Source organism: Myotis brandtii, unplaced genomic scaffold, assembly GCF_000412655.1.
Source record: "Myotis brandtii unplaced genomic scaffold, ASM41265v1 scaffold187, whole genome shotgun sequence".
NCBI lineage: Eukaryota > Metazoa > Chordata > Mammalia > Chiroptera > Vespertilionidae > Myotis > Myotis brandtii.
Window position 1 is genome coordinate 2,422,398 of NW_005356944.1, and position 18,436 is coordinate 2,440,833.

At 58.9% G+C, this 18,436-nt stretch overlaps 2 protein-coding genes across 5 annotated transcripts in view; one reads left to right on the plus strand and one right to left on the minus strand.

Moving 5' to 3' along the window:
* The window catches only part of LRFN4 (leucine rich repeat and fibronectin type III domain containing 4), a 3,493-nt gene extending 1,533 nt beyond the window's left edge, over positions 1-1,960 (plus strand). The window contains exons 2-3 of the mRNA XM_005864432.2: positions 7-524; positions 1,127-1,960. Of these exons, the coding sequence (XP_005864494.1) occupies positions 7-524; positions 1,127-1,688 (1,080 nt within the window). The 3' untranslated portion in view covers positions 1,689-1,960. The remainder of the gene's footprint in view (positions 1-6; positions 525-1,126) is intronic.
* The window catches only part of PC (pyruvate carboxylase), a 69,596-nt gene that overhangs the window by 8,766 nt on the left and 42,394 nt on the right, over positions 1-18,436 (minus strand). For 3 of the 4 annotated variants that reach the window (XM_014538088.1, XM_005864310.2, XM_005864311.2), the window contains 9 exons: positions 11,698-11,833; positions 11,399-11,583; positions 10,997-11,162; positions 10,740-10,885; positions 10,513-10,630; positions 10,135-10,286; positions 8,625-8,743; positions 6,138-6,300; positions 4,456-4,638 (listed from right to left, as the gene is read on the minus strand). In XM_014538088.1, coding sequence (XP_014393574.1) covers positions 4,456-4,638; positions 6,138-6,300; positions 8,625-8,743; positions 10,135-10,286; positions 10,513-10,630; positions 10,740-10,885; positions 10,997-11,162; positions 11,399-11,583; positions 11,698-11,833 — 1,368 coding nt within the window. Of the gene's footprint in view, positions 1-4,455; positions 4,639-6,137; positions 6,301-8,624; positions 8,744-10,134; positions 10,287-10,512; positions 10,631-10,739; positions 10,886-10,996; positions 11,163-11,398; positions 11,584-11,697; positions 11,834-16,316; positions 16,411-18,436 lie in introns of those variants that run through there. The other variant, XM_005864309.2, reaches the window with a different exon arrangement.

Here is an 18,436-nt window from a genome sequence, read left to right on the forward strand (position 1 = left end):
TTCTCCTGTGAGCCGCCCCTCATCGCCCGCCACACACAGCGCCTCTGGGTGCTGGAGGGTCAGCGGGCCACACTGCGGTGCCGGGCCCTCGGGGACCCTGTGCCCACCATGCACTGGGTTGGCCCTGATGACCGGCTGGTCGGCAACTCCTCCCGAACCTGGGCTTTCCCCAACGGGACCCTGGAGATTGGGGTGACGGGCTCTGGGGACGCAGGGGACTACACCTGCATTGCTACCAACCCTGCTGGTGAATCCACAGCCCAGGTAGAACTGCGGGTGCTGGCCTTGCCTCACGGGGGGAATGGCAGTGCGGAGGGGGGCCGCCCCGGGCCCTCGGACATTGCTGCCTCAGCCCGCACTGCTGCGGAGGGCGAGGGGACACTAGAGACTGAGCCAACTGTGCAGGTGACAGAGGTGACGGCCACCTCAGGGTTGGTGAGCTGGGGGCCTGGGCGGCCAGCAGACCCTGTGTGGATGTTCCAAATCCAGTACAACAGCAGCGAGGATGAGACCCTCATCTACCGGTGAGGATGCACCTTGCAGCGCCTCGGCCCTACCCGTCCAGGGCTGGGCCACTCTTGGCTCCTTCTCTGTCCTTGGGGCTTCCACACACCCCTCCTCAGCTTCTGAGCTGCCTGGGGATCTTGAGCTAGGGGGCGGGGAGGGTCAGGTACCAGGAAGAAGAGGTGGGAAATGCTGGGGGGAGGTGGGCAGTGCCCCTCAGGTCTCTCCCATGTGGCTGAGCCACAGGCAGCCTCCAGGTTGGTGTGTGATTAAGCACGCGTCCAGCCCCACACACATGACTTATCTCTGGTGATGTGATTCTCCACCCGTTTTTAGCCTGTGCTGGGCCTGTGTGTCAGGGCACACACCTATCTGTCCCCCTGCACTGCCTCTAGTGCCACACACACACACACGCATATACATGCATGCCTGTCTTGGTTTCTCCATCTTCTCGAGTGAACACACGAGGCCTTTGTGGTCCCAGGAGAAGAGGGTGTTCAGAGCTGGGACCTGGGAACCCAGGGTGGTGGGGATGGGCTGTGATGGGGGCTTCAAGGCCCTGTGGGTGGGGCTGGGGCCTGGACCCCGAGGCCCAGCTCTGACCTCCAGACCTTGCCTGCAGGATCATCCCCGCCTCCAGCCACCACTTCCTGCTGAAGCACCTGATCCCTGGTGCCGACTATGACCTCTGCCTGCTGGCCCTGTCACCTGCCGCTGGGCCTTCTGACCTCACGTCCACCAAGCTGCTGGGCTGTGCCCACTTCTCAACGCTGCCGGCCATGCCCCTGTGCCACGCCCCACAGGCCCACATGCTGGGCGGGACCCTGACTGTGGCCGTGGGGGGTGTCCTTGTGGCTGCCTTACTGGTCTTCACTGTGGCCTTGCTGGTTCGGGGCCGGGGGGCTGGGAATGGCCGCCTCCCCCTGAAGCTCAGCCACGTCCAATCCCAGACCAACGGAGGCCCCAGCCCCACACCGAAGACCCACCCGCCACGGAGCCCCCCACCGCGCCCCCAGCGCAGCTGCTCCCTGGACCTGGGAGACACGGGCGGGTGCTATGGTTATGCCAGGCGCCTAGGTGGGGCCTGGGCCCGACGGAGCCACTCTGTGCACGGGGGACTGTTTGGGGCAGGGTGCCAGGGAATGGGGGGCAGTGCAGAACGGCTGGAAGAGAGCGTGGTGTGATGGGAAGGGAGTCAGCCCGGGGTGGAGGGTGGGGGGCAGGCAGCCACCTGGCCTGGGTGGGTCAGCACTGCCTGGGAGTTCCTCCCTTTTACCCTCGGTACCTCAGGCCCCCTTGTGCTTGGCAGGACGGGGCCCTTTCCCTGGTTCTGGCCCACTGACAGGCATAAGGGGTCAGCCTCTCTGACAGGTGCTCACAGCCACCAAGGCAGGGGCTGCAGCCACCAAGTGGGAGTCTTGTTTTTCTTTATAATAAAATTGTTGGGGACACCTCAGTGCTAGTCTCTAGTGTCATCCTGCTGGAGGGAGAGGGGACATGTGGGCCAGTGGAGGCACAGACAGGACAGGGCTGGGACTGCCAGTCCCATGGAGGTGGCCTACGTGGATCTGGGTGCCCTCAGCCTCCTCTTCCACCTGAGGGCCGAGTGTTCCAGGCTGGTGGCTCTAACGGGTGAGCCCAGGTCTGGCCCCTGGCGCCCTGTGGACTGGACACCTGAGCTCTCTGCTGTGCCTGCAGCTGTAAGCACAGAGCACACCCTTCCTGGCAGACTGTGGACAGGATGTGACGTCCTCATGGTGGCAGGGGTGTTATAGGGCACAGAGTGGCCACAGGAGCAGGTGGGAGATGGCACAGCCCTTTAGGGCACAGGGACTTGGGCTCGCATCATTGCTTACACAGCTCAGTAAGAAAGTCCCTGCGCCTGTGACAATCTTATTCACCATCTCCCAGGGGTTTGTAGCACGTCATCCTAAAGGGACGGGGGCAGGTTTGGAATCTCACTGCCCACAACCCTCTGGAAGGTTCCTGCCAGTGCTGCAGGCCCTGAGCCAGCCCCCAGCTGCTCCACTGACACCCCAGGCTTTGTTCTGGGCTGGGCTGGAGAGACTGAGTCAAACCTCCCTCGGGGACACGGGTGCCCCCTGCCTGCCGGGCCAAGCCCTGCGCTAGCCCCCATGCTGAGGAGCCACAGTCCACCGGAGGCTGCCTTGTTTCGCCTCCTCTGGCCCCAGGCACAGCCCTGCCAGCCATCCGAACAGTCACTGCTCCCGGCGTCAGCTGGGAGGAACAGTGCTCCCAACACAAATACTCTCAGGCACCTGTGCTGCTGCACCCGCGCCAGGCGTACCCAGATGCTTCAAGAAGGTGCAGGTGCCCGGGCTCCACCACAAAAGGCGGGCGCTGGCACCCAGGACCTGCACTGGTGCCTGGGGGTATGTGCCCATTTCTGTGTGAGGCCCATGGTGTTTCTGATGAGCAGCCTGGTAAGAGTTGGCATAATAAGGTGTGTGCACACACGTGTGCAGGCCAAGCTCACACAGTTGTGGGTTGCGCAGTGGTGACACACACGTGCCTGCCCTCCCAGCCCAGACACATACCTGGATGTATCCCGAGAGCGACCCTGGTTTAGGTAAATGAAACAAGGTTCTCAGCAGAGAAGAGAAGGGAGCGTGAGCCCCGCGAGGCCTGGACAGAGACAGGGCGGCGCAGGGCAGTGGAGGCAGGGCCGCGAGTGCAGGGTTGGCAGAGGCTCGAGGTGTGGCAGGAGCCAGTGGCCAGGTCTTGGTGCACATCTGAAGACACTGGTGCCCCCAGGAACCAGAAATCCGTGTCCTGCACTGGCCTCCCGCCTTCTTGTGGCTCTCACGGCCCTGGTCTTCCCGCTCCACCTCCACGGCTCTCAGGTACTGGGTCCTCCAGGCTGAAGGACAGGAGGTCCTACAGCCCAAGCAGGTGAGGGATGGGGTAGCTGGGTCACCCACTGGGGTCACGGGGTGCACTGGCCACCTGGAACCGGAGGCAGCCCCAGGACATGCCCTCGGTGAGAAAGTGGGCACACGATGTCATGAAACGGCCCCTTGACCCCGAACCCTGAGGCACCTCACGGAAAAGCGCAGAGCCCCCCCTGGCACCTGGGGAACCTGCTTCCTGTCAGCTGAGGAGACGCCAGGCACAGACTCGCCGCCCCCTTCCCCGCCACGTGCTTTCCCCGAAGGTGAGAAGTGACGCAGGGCTGCGAGGACAGCACCGCCCACACACCGACCCCACCTGGACCACAGGGAGGGCTGGGAGCAGCTGAGGAGACGCGAAGCGGAGGGCCCAGCCAGCACCCAGCACCCCTGCTCCCCTCGTGCGCAGCAGGCAGGGCGGGCGCCCTCTGCTATGAGTGACCATCCTTGGAGCCCCCAGAAGAGGGTGAGTGGAGCTGTCTGGGCGCCCCTCACAGTGAGACCAGGCGATGAGATCTGCTCGGGCAGAGCCTTGTCCTGGTGGCAGTGTCTGACCTCAGGACAGCACATGGCTGTCACTTCATCTCTAGCTACAGACTCCGGTAACGGATCCGACCAACAGCCCAACAGGCATTTCGGGCCCTTGCCTGGCTACCCATGGTGAGCCGCCTCAGCACAGCCCCCGGCCGCCTCCTGCCCTGTGCTCACACCTCCGGCTGCAGCCTCCCTTCTTGGCTGTCCCTGAGGCACCCAACGCCGCTCAAAACACAGGCTCCGAGGTCCCTACCCAAACTTGTGGGATCAGGATTTCCAGAAGGGAGGCCAGGGAGAATGCGGACTCACACACGCGCCAGGTGATCTCACCCAGGAGGGGCAGGAGATGTGTGGGGTCCACAGAGCAAGGCCGACTCCTGACTCCCAGGGACGCTGAGGGGCCGGCAGCAGCAGTGACCAAGCGCAGCCAGGAGCGTCCACATGCAGGACAGAAGGGGCGGAGATGGATGGGAACGAGCGGAGGGAGACAGGGCCTGCAGCCTCTCACCTTCACGCCTCGGACTCGGAACTCAGCCAGGGCTCTGCTCATCTTGGTGGCGGCTGTGAGGTGGTCTTTGGCGTGGGCGATGACCTTGACCAGCAGGGAGTCGTAGTGGGGGGAGATGACAGCTCCCTGGAAGGCGGAAGCATTATCCAGGCGAATGCCCATGCCCTCTCCACTCCGGAACACCTGTGGGGAGGGAAGGGTGGGCTCAGGAACTGGGTCAGAAGCCAGAGTCAGGAGGCAGCCTCAGCCCCAGGATGCACGAGGGATCCCAGCTCTGGCTTGCGAAGTTCTGCTTCATTTCTGCCGGTGCCCAGAGGGAAGCAGGGGAGAGAGCACAGGGTCAGAGGCAGACCTGGGGACACAGACACGGGCTCCAAACACAGCCTAATGGATAGGGGACCACAGGGTGGGGGACAGAGGTTTGGGGTGTCTGGAGTAACTGCAGCACACACATGAAGTCCACGATGGGGGTGGGGCACCCTGTGAGGCACACGCAGGAAGACGAGGGGGGGGAGCCCCGCTGCACCCACTGCACCATGCTGCCACTTCTAAGGGACAGGGGCCTGTGTTTGATAAAAAGGAACCTAATAAAATATTTAAAGGTGAACACTCAGCTGTGAGCAGGAACTGGGAGCTAAAAATATTCTGTGGTAAACCAGGCTCGGAGGAGCCAGGCCTGGGAAGGGGAGGTGGAGGAAGGCAGCGTCCAGGGCAGGGCTGCCCTTTCCTGGCCGAGGGCAGAGCAGTCTGGACCGCGCTCTGGCCTTGAGCCTACCAATTCTATGCAACTTTCAGAATCCAGACAGCGCCCTGCCCTGCCACTTGCCTTCAGAAGCCCCGTATCTCAGACTCGCCCCCCACCCCACTCCCTGCACCCAGAGCAGAGTCTGAGCTCCTGCCCTGCCGGGAGGCGCAGGCCAGATGGGGCGCCATACAGCAGCAGAGCCAGCGACATGCGCTGGCACCAGGATCCAGAGGTCTTCGTAGCCAGCATGGGCAGGGACGGGACAGGCACCAAGCCGGCCAGAGGGCTCCTGCCCTCAGCCAGGGAAGGGAGGCCAGCAGGGGAGGGGTGAGAGACGGCTTTCTATGTGAGGAGAAAGAGAAGGTGCAGGAAGTATCCCTGGAGGAGGCACAGGTCCAGATGTGGGGTGGCTCCTCAACCTCCCACCATGAGCCTGCCTCTCGGCCTCCTCCCTGCCGTCCACCACTTCCCCAACTCTCTCATTTATCCTTGATGGTCCCCTTGCTCAGCCTGGCCCCTCCACTGGGACTTCAGGGCCCCAATCCTTCACTGCACCCCGAGTGTTGTCTTGCCAGCCACACCCCTCTGAAGGCAGGACAGTGGCCAGCAGCACCGTCCTGTCTTTGGGCTCTTAGAACAGAGTCCAGGACCTGGGCCTCCTTTCTGGGGACCCCGCCTTTGGCTCCACCAGCTGCTCTGCTCCCTGTTCTGATGATCTGCCCACTGGCTCACCAGCCTGTGTACGTGGCAGCCCCTCCCCAGGGTGCTGCTCCCTTCCTCTGACCGGGCCTGGCTTCCATGTACTCAGCCAGATTCAGACCAGCCCAAGAGCGGGTCCTCCCTCACTTCGTGCCCCTCAGAAGCAGTCTGGCCCGAGAGTCCTCACACAGGCAGAGACCCGCGCTGCTCAGCTGGAACGTCAGAATGTGGACGCTACCTCGATGCGGCCGGTGTCTGGCTGGAAGCTGCGGGCGGGGTCCTCGGTGGTGACCCGGCACTGAATGGCACAGCCGTTGATGCGGATGTTCTCCTGCCGCAGACCCAGGTCGGGCAGACTCCGGCCCTCGGTCACGTGGATCTGGGCGTGGACCAGGTCCACACTGCAGGGAAGGGACGCAGAACCAAGAGGAGAACATGAGGCAGGGGATGGACAAGGCGGCGGTCCATACACAGACGCAGCACACCCAGCTCCTGCAGACTCTTCACCAGCCTGAGCAGCGGCTCCTCCCGCCTGCCCAGCGCCCCTGCCCTGTGCCCGGTTACTCTGCACATTCTGAATAAGGAGAACAGGCAGCTGGAGGGGCAGCTGAACTCTGCATCCACCTGTTCTTGCACCCCCCCCCCCAAACTGTCCCTCCCCGTGTACTGCCCTCTTTCTCCCTGGGTCTCTCGGTCCTCCTGCTGCCCCCAAACTCCCCCTTGGTCAAGCCTGGATTTGAAGCCTCAGACACCCTGCTCTTGGAGTGCTGTGTGTGGGTGTGCTGGGGGGCAGCTGTGAGAGAATGGGGTCGAGGAGGCCGGGCTCCTTGAAATGGGACCACAGCTGCAAGAGGGTCCACACGGGTGGGCGCTGTGGTCGGGACGCCGTCCTCCGCCCCTGATCTGAGAGCACAGAGCTCTCCGAGCGCAGGGATGAGCTCGCCTCACTGACTGCTATGCGGAGCACAGCAAGGAGTCCACGGGGAACAGTTTAAAACCTCGGTGTTTACATTGTCCCTGAGGCTGCGGTGAGGACAGCCTGGGAACTACCCTGGCAGATGCTCCCAGCGTTGCGTTTCCGGCTCAATCACCCCACAGCGTGGTGATGGTCACATGTATCCCCACAGCTGCATGCAGAGGGGATGGTGTGCGCTGTTCAGCTTTATCGCCACAATAATGCTCTGAGCGTCCCCATCATTGTTACCAGAGGAGGAGGCCGAGGGTGAGAGAGCCTGCAGCTCACCCGAGCTCCATGCAGCTAGTGAGCTGAGAGGAACCTGCACCAGCCCGTGTCTGTCTGACACAAACCCCCCCTGCCAGGCAAGCAAAGATTTCCCTCCTGGCAGAGCAGGCTTGCGGCCGGCTCCGGATCGACACTTTTACAGCAGCGCGATGGGAAAGTTGTGTGGGGCCCGAGTCTGAGCCTGGAGCGTCCGTCTCCATTCAGAGCAAGGAGTCTGGGGGTCTCTGTGCACCCCCTGGGCAAAGGCAGGCATCCCTCTCCCCACCTCACACAGCTTTCTCAACCTCAGGTGGGGGCAGGGTTCGGAGAAGAAACTGTCAGGAAAGTTCCATGGTGAGATGGCCTGGCGCCAAGCCAGCCTTAACACTTAAATGGCTCAAAATCTGTATCTTGAAACAATGAAAGATTATTTTAATTGTTTATGAAATGGACAAGTTTTTAAAAATGTCTATACTCAATGCTTGTGGGCAAACAAATTGGGACAAGCAATTGAGAAAGCTAATTAGGCGAGATGTTGCTTAACCTTTGCTCAGGTAATGCCACTAAAGGTGTCAATCCTCAGACCTCTTCAGAGAGGTAGGCAGAGATTTCGGCACAAAGGTTGACTGACACACCCTTAACCACAAAGCTGGGAACACCTCACTAGTAACAGAGGACTGCAAATAAGTTACGACTTACACAGATGTTGGAATAGTATGCGGCCACTAAAAGTATTCAGAAAGTCCAATGGTCTGGGGAAATGTCTTCGAAAATATTGAATTTAAAAAGTAGAATAAAAATTCTATACAAAACATTGCCATTGTGTCAAACTACTTACATAGTAAAGGAAATAACGATGGAAAGACACCAATTATTTCTAACAGACTTGAGCCTGGGTTTCCAGTCTCAGCTGTGTGATCTTGGGCAACTCTCTTAACCTCTCTGAGCCTCAGCTTCATCTAAACCAGTGGTTCTCAACCTTGGCTGCACATTAGAATCACTTGGGAATCTTTTCAAAATCCTGATTTCTGGTCCTCATCCTCCGGAAATTCTGTTTCTTTGTTACTAATGTTGTGGCCCCACCCCATAACAAAGAAACAGAATTTCCGGAGGATGAGGACCAGAAATCAGGATTTTGAAAAGATTCCCAGGTGACTCTAATGTGCAGCCAAGTTTGAGAACCACTTGTCTAAACAATGGGGATGATGGACACTTCCCTCCCGTGTGGTTGTGTCTTACAGCTTGGGAGCCCCCTCAGCATCCAGTCCTAGGTGGGGCTCTAGATCGTTTGTATTTGCTGCTTTGTACTAATACAATAACCCCTTGATGCTTTTGTTATAATTTTTGTAAAAAGTAACTAGATCCCCAACTGCTTCCTACCCCATGCAGAGTGAGCTGAGCTCCCTGCCACATGCTCCCCAGGAGCCACCGGAGTGGATTTTACACAAAACCCAGAGGACACCCCTGCCCTGGCCCCTGGCCCCTGGCCCAGCCCCTGCTCACTCGGTGATCTCCTCGGTGACCGTGTGCTCCACCTGCAGGCGGGAATTGACCTCGATGAAGTAGTGCTTGCCGTGCTTGTCCACCAGGAACTCCACGGTGCCCGCGTTCTCGTAGCCCACCTGTGGGGGCCATGTAAGCAAGCAGGTGTAGTGATGAGAGCCCTTGCCATTTGGTTCCATAAAAAGACAGACTGCAGCACACCCTGCCCACCAGACGGTAGCCCACCAGCCTGCCGCTGGGGAGGGAAGCTCCCAAAGCGCACGGCTGGGCTCCTGCCTGGACGTCTCCCCGGGAGCCACCAGCAGCCTCAGGAGGCTGCACTCACACTGTCTGGGCGAGACAGCAGCAGCGCCCATTGCCCCAGGTGTGGCGCCCTCTGCCCTCTCCCCTGCAGCCTCCTCTGCTCTCGGCACAGGCCCCACCCATGCGTACCCTGGCCTCTCCTGGACCCTCCTCATTCTCTGCTCGGTCATCACCTCCGGTCACTACCCAAAGAGAGGCCATTTGAGGGAAATCAACCAGTGATGACTCTACTCAAAATTCAACCCTGATTCCTTTCACTCTTGTCTTCCCAAGACCACAAACTAGACTTCAGTAAGCTCCCTCAAATCTGTTCGGGAATGAGAATAATAATAATAATAATAATAATAATAAATCAAGGTAAAGACACCCCTTTTGCAAAAAAACCAAAACCTCTACTCTTAAATCACTGCCTCATATTCACTGTGGCTAAAGCCTCACTGCTTTCGGTTTGGGGAAGGTGACAGACCATCTGCCTGAGGCCTGAGGGAGTGTGGCTCTGGAGGAGAGCAGGCCCAGGGCCCGCGTGGGGCTGGGAGGGCAGATCTGAAACGATGCTCTGGCCCAGGGCTCTGGGAAGAGGAGGAAGATCTGGGGGCAAGATGCCTGGACTCCAGAGGGGGTGGGGTCAGGAGGGCCCAGAAGAACAGAGAGCAGGGCTGCTGCGGGCGGTCTGGCCATCGCAGGTGCTCTCTCAAGCCAGGCCCGGGGCCAGGCCACTGCTGGGGAGCCATTCCCCGCCCATGACCCAGCAGAGCCAAGACGAGCAGAGGAGGGCCTTAGGAGAAAAGGGTTGCAAGAAATGTGATGTAGGGGACGGGTAAGTGAGGAAGAAATGCCTCAGTAATGTTTCTTAATCCTGAGAATCCACTGAACCTCATTCCTGCAGTCCAGGGGTTAGTGGTGCCACGCAGAAGTTCGATCTGGGCACAGGGTGCTGAGGGCTGGTCCACGGCCTCTCTCCCTCCTCCTCCTACTTGCTGGACCCCAGGCTTGGTCTCTGGGCCTGCCCTCTGACATCCCACTGACTCCTCATTGGCCTCTATCCTCCAACAGAGCCCCTCCCCTCCCAGAGCTGTCACCCTGGCTGCCCTGCTCCCAGCAGACTGTCCACATCCAGACCCCAGTGACCACTGGCCAGGAGCGAGCCTGCAGGAACAGGCTCCTTGTCACTCTGTGGGCAACTGTCCCAGGAGCCCCCACACTTCACCTGCTTAGCAAGTTTGACAGAGTCGCTGGTGAGCCGGGTCCGAAGCTGAGGGTCCAGGTGGGCAGCAGGGGCGATCTCCACCACCTTCTGGTGCCGCCGCTGGATGGAACAGTCTCGCTCGTACAGGTGCAGAATGTTCCCGTACTGGTCCCCTGTAGAGGAAGGTAAACACTCCTACAGGCCTGACCCTCTCACACATCGAGGTGGCCCATCCGTGCCCGCTCCAGTGCTGGGCAGCCAGGCGAGAACCGGCCACCTGAGGCCGTGGGCCCTGCCCTGCATGGGGGAGCATCTTCCTGAGGGAGAGCCCCTGCCCCGCCCCAAAGGCCAGGCCTGCTGGCTCCTGCCACCGCTGCGGCCCAGGAACACCCCACTCACCCAGGATCTGCACCTCGATGTGGCGTGGCTTCTCGATGAACTTCTCCACAAACAGCGCCCCGTTCCCGAAGGCGGCCAGGGCCTCTGAGAAGGCCCGGGTGTAGTTTTCCTCCAGATCCTGGGGGCGAGTGGAGGCTGAGCAGACACTGGGCCCCTCTGCGTGACCCCGACCCACTCCCGGAGCCGGCAGGCTGTGCGGCAGCCTCCCAGCCCTGGCTCCTGCTCACCTCGTAGCTGTGCACTACCCTCATGCCACGCCCCCCGCCCCCATAGGCGGCCTTGAAGATGATGGGGAAGCCGTAGATGTTGGAGAACTCCTGGGCCTGGTGCAGAGAAGTGATAGGGGCGTCAGTGCCAGGGACCACGGGGACACCTGTTGAGAAACAGGCATGTGGGGGCTTTGTCACAAACTGGAATCCCTGCAAAACCGCCAGTCCCCTCCCCAGAGGAGCTGCAGGGCCCCGCGGCTTGCTTGCCACATCACCTGCGGCGATGGCGATGGCCCGGGCCTCCACCTTATCTCCCATCTTTCGGACCACCTCTGGGCTCGGTCCAATGAACCGGACCCCGGCATCCTGGCAAGCTTGGGCAAAGTCCGCACGCTCCGACAGGAACCCATAGCCAGGGTGTATCGCATCCACGTTGTTTTCCTGGCGGCAGAAGAGTGCTGTGCCCCTCAAATTCCTTCACAGAGTCCCCGACCAAACCCTGTGGCTCTTGTGCCTCCCCCACTCACTTGCTCCATTCATTCATTTATCCATCCATCATCCACCCACCCACCCATCCAGACACTTAACCGCTGGCTGGCGTGGGGATGGGGCACAGCATGGGGATGGCATAGGACCCAGCCCTGGCCCTTAGGAGGCCCCGGCCTGGCCTGGCTCACCTTGGCCACCTTGATGATGTCTGGGATGTGCAGATAGGCCTGCACTGGGGCGAGGCCACGGCCGATGAGGTAGGCTTCATCTGCTTTCTGCCGGTGCATCTGGCCCGTGTCCTGCTCCGAGTACACAGCCACAGTGCGGATGCCCAGCTCCGTGCAGGCCCGGAACACACGGATGGCAATCTCACCTGGGGGTGGGGGTACGAGGGAGAAGTTAGATTCCTGGGTCCTAAGAGAAGCAGACGTCACGTGAGGTGGGGAGGGGGTGGAGGAGGTTCCTCTCCCTGCCCTACGGTGCTCACCTCTGTTGGCCACCATGACTTTCTTGATGGGCTTGTACTCCAGGCGCCGGACATTCGGGGAGGCAGCGGGGGCGGTGGAGGTTCGGCGGATGCCCAGGAGCTTCAGGCCCCCACACATGGTTCTGAACCTCAGCATCTGGGGAGGGAAGTCAGAGCCAGAGTAGAGCAGCCTCCAGTGGAAGGGCCCCAGGCGGAGTGAAGGTCCCACCGCAGCCCATTGCAGCCCCAGGTGAAAGCCAGCACCATCACCCTCCTCATTCCCTGAAGGGCTGACTGGCCATAGGGAGGGGAGCAAATTCAAACCCAATGGAGCCCAAGCTCACCCTAACTCACTGTAGGGTTTACAACATGCCAAGCTCTTAAAGTAGCTTCAAGGCCAGCCAGAGGCCCTGCGTGACTAGGGCGTGCATGTGTGCGTGCGTGGGTATTGGCAGTGTCCCTTTCAGTGCTCTCGCCGGCTGCAGCAGCCCGGATTTGAGAACCTGGCTTGTGTGGTTCCTCCCACAGGGCTCCATCTGGCTGGACAGTGACGGTAACAATGGGCTCCCGCAGGAAGCAAAGCCTCTGCTCAGTTAAAGCACGGATTTCTTTAAACTGCTACAGAAACCTTCCTTCCCCCAGGGCTTCTGAATACATTAGCAATGAAAACCAGCCGAGGGCAAGTAAGCCGGGCCAGTCACAAAGACAAATTCCACTTGATCCACCCTATGAAGCATCAGTGTCAAATTCATACAGAGACAGTGGGAGGGCTGGTGAGGGGGCTCGGGAGTGGGTGGGGAGTTAGGGTTTCATGGGGACAAAGTTTATGTTGGGGGTGATGACAAAGCTCTGGAGATGGATGGTGGTGATAGTTGCACAACAGTGTGAACGGACTTAATGCCATCGAACTGTACACTTACAGATGATTAATATGGCAAATTCTGTTATATATATTTTACCACAATAAAAAGGAGTTTTAAAATACCAGCTGAAGGCAATGTATATCCCAGAATGAGAACATCTTCGGAGGTCAGCCACCCTTTGGTTTTACAAATGAAGAAAACCAAGGCCCAGACAAGTTTAGAAAGATGTGTTCAAAGTCACCCCGCTGTCCAGCCAGCCTGGCATTCAGTCCTTTGCCCTCCCCACGGCCTGTGTCTAGCTAACCATGTGATTTATTTCTCAGTAAAGTTTAAAATGCTTGACTCAACCATTTGTTCTAAGTAGGGAACATACAAATATATTTAATAAACAAAATAGATATTGCAAAAACCTCAGTGTCTGATCACGGCCAATGAAATGGAGAAGGGGAAATAAAGACCAAATAGAAAGGAAAGAGGAAAATACATGAGAAGTAAAGCAGAAGAGGGAAGCCGTCAGACCAGGGAGACAGGACAGGTGCTGAGCGACGGCTCGGTGCCAGGCTCAGGCCCAGGCCCAGGGCGGGACAGGACAGTGAAGGCCTCTGCTTTCCCAGCAGGTACCAGAGAAGGGAGCAGGGAAAAGGGGGAAAAGACAGAAATAAGGTCCTTTCAGATCAGGATTGGAGCCTCAAAGTGATGTTTTGTGAATTACCTGGTGAGGAGTGGGATTAAGGGAACTCACTGAGGCTGGATAGGAAAGCGGGCCTTTCTGAAGAGGGGCACACGCGAGGGCATCTGAGCGGGAGAAACGGAATAGGAGGCCACGCACAGTCTGGGGGAAAGCCCAGAAGGAACGGTGATGGCCCAGGCCCGAAGGAAGAATGAGCTGGATGTGCTCCAGATCCAGGGCCAAGGGCTGCAGGAGGCCACGCACAGTCTGGGGGAAAGCCCAGAAGAAGGAACGGTGATGGCCCAGGCCCGAAGGAAGGATGAGCTGGATGTGCTCCAGATCCAGGGCCAAGGGCTGGGAGGATGCCAAGGGGTGAGGTGAAGCTGAAGGTGCCCACAGGGTCTCAGCTGGGCTCTCAGACTCTCATCATTCTCCTCCAAGCACCATGGGGTGGAGGAAGGGGCGTACCCTGCTGCATTCTGGGAAGATCTCTGGATTAGAGCAGCGAGGGCTGAAAGAGGATGAGAGGGGAGACACGATGCCTCTGAGCTGGGCGGGAGCAATGGAAAATGGGCAAAATTGGGGAAGCGGAGGGAAAGGGAGAATCCATGTTGGAGGTAGGAATGCCCTTCCCTGTAACAGCAGGGACGAGAGAACCAGGCCCCGCTGGGAGTGGGCAAGAAACCTGGATGTGACTGGCAACTGGACGGTGCTTGAGGCCATGGACCTGGAGTAGATCGGCCAGGAGAGAACAGACTAGAGAGGTAGGGGGGCACCCTGGTCCTCCAACACCGAGTCTGGATGAGGAGGGTGAACCAACAAAGGAGATGGAAGGGCTGCCCCAGAGGAAGGAGAGCCAGGAGGCATGTGCTCTGGAGACCTGTTAGCTCCGAGAGGCAGAGCGAGGCCAGGCTGCGCAGGGCACTGCTCAAGGCCAGACAAGCCCTGGACGGGGAGGCCGGGCCCGGTCACACCCAGCTGCTCAGACAGGAGGCCAGTCTTGCTGGGCTCTCGCTCACCTTCTGACATGAGGGATACTGTGCTGACTTATTCATTTCACAGTGGACAGAGCTGGCGGACACCACAGTAGCCCAGTGATCTAGGTGAACATCACTAGCATGAAATGGACATCTCGTGCCTCCTGGGAGGAGGCCAAGGAGGACCTGCAGGGCGTTTCTGCAGGCCACAGTCTGAATGAACAAGGACACAACATGAGGCAAACCCAGACTAAGGGACATTCCACAAAATAAACATGTCAAAGGTCATGAGAGATAAAGACTACAGAACTCCCAGGTTCAAGGAGACTAAAGAGACAACACGGAAACACATGTGTGATCCTGGATTGGACCTTGGACACCTGACAAACTTTAAATAAGGTCTGTGTCGATGTTCATTTCCTGATTGCTGTGCCGTGGTTATGTGAGAGAATATCCTCATTCTTAGAAAAAAAAATACTTCAGTGTTTAGAGGTTTAGGAGCATCATGTCTGCAACTTACACTCAAATGGTTCAGGGGAAAATAGAATAATGAAATAAATGTGGTAAATGTTCGTATTGGGGGTTTGGGTAAGGGGTGGAAGAGATTTGTTTGTACTGCTTTTGAAACTTTTCTGTAAGTCCGAAATTATTTCATAATAAGAAGTGAAAAAGACACGGATGGAGGAGGTAAGCGTGGGAGCAGCGCCTGCGCACAGTAGGTGCTCAGGGCTGGAAACATCGACCTCACCCCTTCCTTAAATCGCAGAGAACCGCAGATGCCACCCTGTGATCTCCCCTCACAGGCCAACTAGCAGCTGGCCTGACCCTGAGCTCTGCCCATCGGGAGGGAGATTCTTTTCTGGCCCAGCAGCTGGGGGCAGGCAGGCCTGGCAGTCGATGGCACACACAACAGAGAGCAGGTATGGGGTGCAAATCTCACCCTCATCCTGGGCACCAAGTGCCTGCTCTGCGTTGGCCCGCAGGCGGGTCTGTAGGGACAGGGCAGAGAAGAAAGTGCCCAAACCACCACATCAGCAAAGACAAGAAGAGGCAAAGGGCTCCTTCAGGACCACACAGCAGCGGAACAGGAAATACAAGGGGCGCAAAACCATGAACAGGTCCGCCTCACGAGAAATCTTCACGGTCCAAAGAGAACGGTCAGGGGCCACTTTTACTTATTAATTTAGCAACGGGGCTGGGCACAACCAAATTCGGCGCTGGGAAGCCTACCAGAGGCAGGCCCAGAGGCGCTGTCTGGGTATCAGAGCGGCAGCTCCCTGGAAGCCTTTGCAAAGCCTCTCAAGAGCCTAGCGGTGGTTCTCAACCTGTGGGTCTCGAACAATGAAAATACATCCTGCATATCAGATATTTACATTACGATTCATAACAGTAGCAAGATTACAGTTATGAAGTAGCAACAAAAATAATTTTATGGTTGGGGGTCACCACAACATGAGGAACTGTATGAAAGGGTCGCAGCATTAAGCAGGTTGAGAACCACTGCAAAGTATTTATTCCCCTTGGCTGGGTCAGCACCAACCCACGGAAATACCCTGTGCTGCTGCCGAGGGAGAAGGCAGCTGGACTTGTGACCCTGAGCAATCAGGCGTTGGGTGCAGAGTTAGAGAAAGGGAAAGGTCAGGGCCCTGGGCTGAAGTCAGGCAGTGGGGAAAGTGGGACAGAGGACAGCCCAGCCCGAGGCTGGAGTCAGCCCGCCTGGGTGTGCCCCAGGCTCTGCCTCCCCAGTTGGGCACCCGAGGCCTCATCTCATCTGTAAAATCAGGTGCCATCACCCCCAACCTAGGCTGGTCGCCCTGGGAACCACAGAGTCATAAGCCAGAGCTGCTCTCACCATCCTCCCACCGGCCTTTCTTCCCAGCTGAGCGCAGGGGACAACCGGGACCCTTGTCCCAACACAGCCACACGCCCCCACCCTCAGACCCCTGCCCGCAGCACTGCGCTCACCCCTCCCCCGCCCACCCAGCACCCGCCAGAGCAGGGGACTCAGTGGGCCTCCTGGGACCAGCCACCGGCACACGCAGCGCCTGCGCTCATGGACAGCGCTCACCAGAGACCCACACCCAACTCAGGCACCCGGAGACCTGGCTGTGCCCTTCCCAGAGCACTCACCCCGCACCAGGAGCCCAGCACAGCTTCTGCCAACGGAGCCTGCAGGCAGCCAGTTGCTCAGCCTGAAGTCACTGGCCCCAGAATACAAAGTTCTCGGCACCAGATCGTTGGAGGCCTGGGCGGCAGCCAAGGCTGAAATCAGGGGAAGGGGTGGCCTGCAGTGGAGCAACTTCCGGCCTCCTGCCGCTCTGGGGCCCAGAAGGACAGGCAGGGAGGTTGGGGCACGCAGGCAGCAGGTGGTCCCAGGCAGGACACCAGGGGAGGAGAGGGACAGTAGACTTCCCGCTGCCACTGAGGTTAAAGGCACAGAGACCTCAGCCAGCAGGCAGAGTGGGGTCTGGAGCGGCTGGTCACCAGGGGTGCTTGTGGCTGAAGAGGGCTCAGGCCGTCACACTGCTGCTCAGAGCCACACAGCCTGCAACACAGCTCACGGCTCAGTCATACACAGTCACCCCTGCCACGCCAGGCTTGGGACCCGACACAAAGATGAATACAAACACTGCTGCCCTCCCAGAGCATCCCCAGCCTTCTCAGAGCACAGCTAATCCAGCACCCAGCCCTCCCCTCATCCAACCCCACTTCCCTCCCGAACGTGAAACCAGAGTCCGGCTGCCTGGTGCTTGCTTAGGCCTTTCCAGAATCAGCTCTGGCTGGGAGAAAACCTACAGGCTGGACGTGAGACAGTCTGGCTAAGAATCTTCTTAAAAACTCTGCTGGCCTCGTTCACCAAACCAGGCCCCTAAGAAAACCCTCATGCTCTGCCACACCGGCTGAGCCTCTCTGGGCAGCACCTGGCCGTGGCGGGCTCTCCCCGCCGGAGAGGCTGCCAGACGCAGGGAGCCTCTGCTGACTCGCTCCGTGCTGGGTGATGGGGATGCACATGAGCAAAAGTCTGCTTCTCTGCCCTCAGGGACGGGGAGGTGAGTGAGAGGAAAGCAACCAGCATCACCCGAGATTCCCACCCCGTTCCCTCTCTGACACAGAGCCAACAGCCCCAGGCACCCCCCCGAGGCCTGTTTGCTATGTTCGCCAAGGCCAGCTGACAGATCCCTTTCCTCGGCCTCGGACTATGCATTAGGGACGGGGATGGAGGACTCTGACTCTCACTTGGGACATGTGAACAACGCCTGGCCGGCAGAATGAGGCAGTGACGCCGTGAGTGTCGAGGACACCTTCCCCGCCTCTCAGCATGAATCACAGACAGGGTCTCCTTGTCTTCCAGCTTCAATTTTCTCCCCAGACACTGGATGGATCAGCTCGGTGTTCCCCTCCCAGCCCATCAGGAAGGTGCCTGCATCGCCCCCTGGAGCGAGTCAGGGGCAAGGTCTCCATGTCGTCAGCGCAGTCCCAGTGATCCGCCGCGTTACGCCTACAACATCCAACACTCACAAGCTCCACCTGCATGCCAGGCCGTGCTGGCAGCGACACTCCGCGCCGGGCACCGGCTACACTACAAACACTGTCGGGTCACTCTCAAACCTCCTTATCACTCCCCTTTACAGAAAAGGGACCAGGCGCAATGGGATTGACACCCAAGGTCACCCGGCAGGGCCAGGTTTGAGCCCGATTTGTATGCCTCCCTCCAGAGCACAAGCTCTGAGACATCAGGGCACACGGAGTCACCACCAACTAAAGGAATAAGCCGTGGCTTTCATCGGAAGCACAGTGGAAACCAAAAACTCGACTCCTGATAAAAACTGTGTCGCTGGCCTGGATTTCAGCAGGGCCACCAGCAGCAAGCACTCTGTCCTTGGCCCAAGCTGTGGCCCCGATAAGCTAGGGCAGTTTTAGTTTGTCCAATAAATCATCAAAATGGCACTAGAAATCCCACTTCTTCAGACCTAAAGTACCTCCCAGGCTGCCTCTTGTAACCACAGTCAGGCCATCGTCGTCCAAGTGTGGACCAGATAACATGGCCACTGTGTTCAGGGTGGACATGCTCTCAGCCAGAGCAGCCTTGCTGGGATCAGGTAGAGCATCCACCTGAATGGCCCTGGAATGTTCCTTCCAGGGTTTGTATTGCTTCCACCCTGAACTTCCCTGTTCTTCACCTCGCACCTCCTGCAGCCTTTGTGGGCAGCTGTGGGCAGGGGGCACAGAGGAAGGGAAAGCCAGGGCCC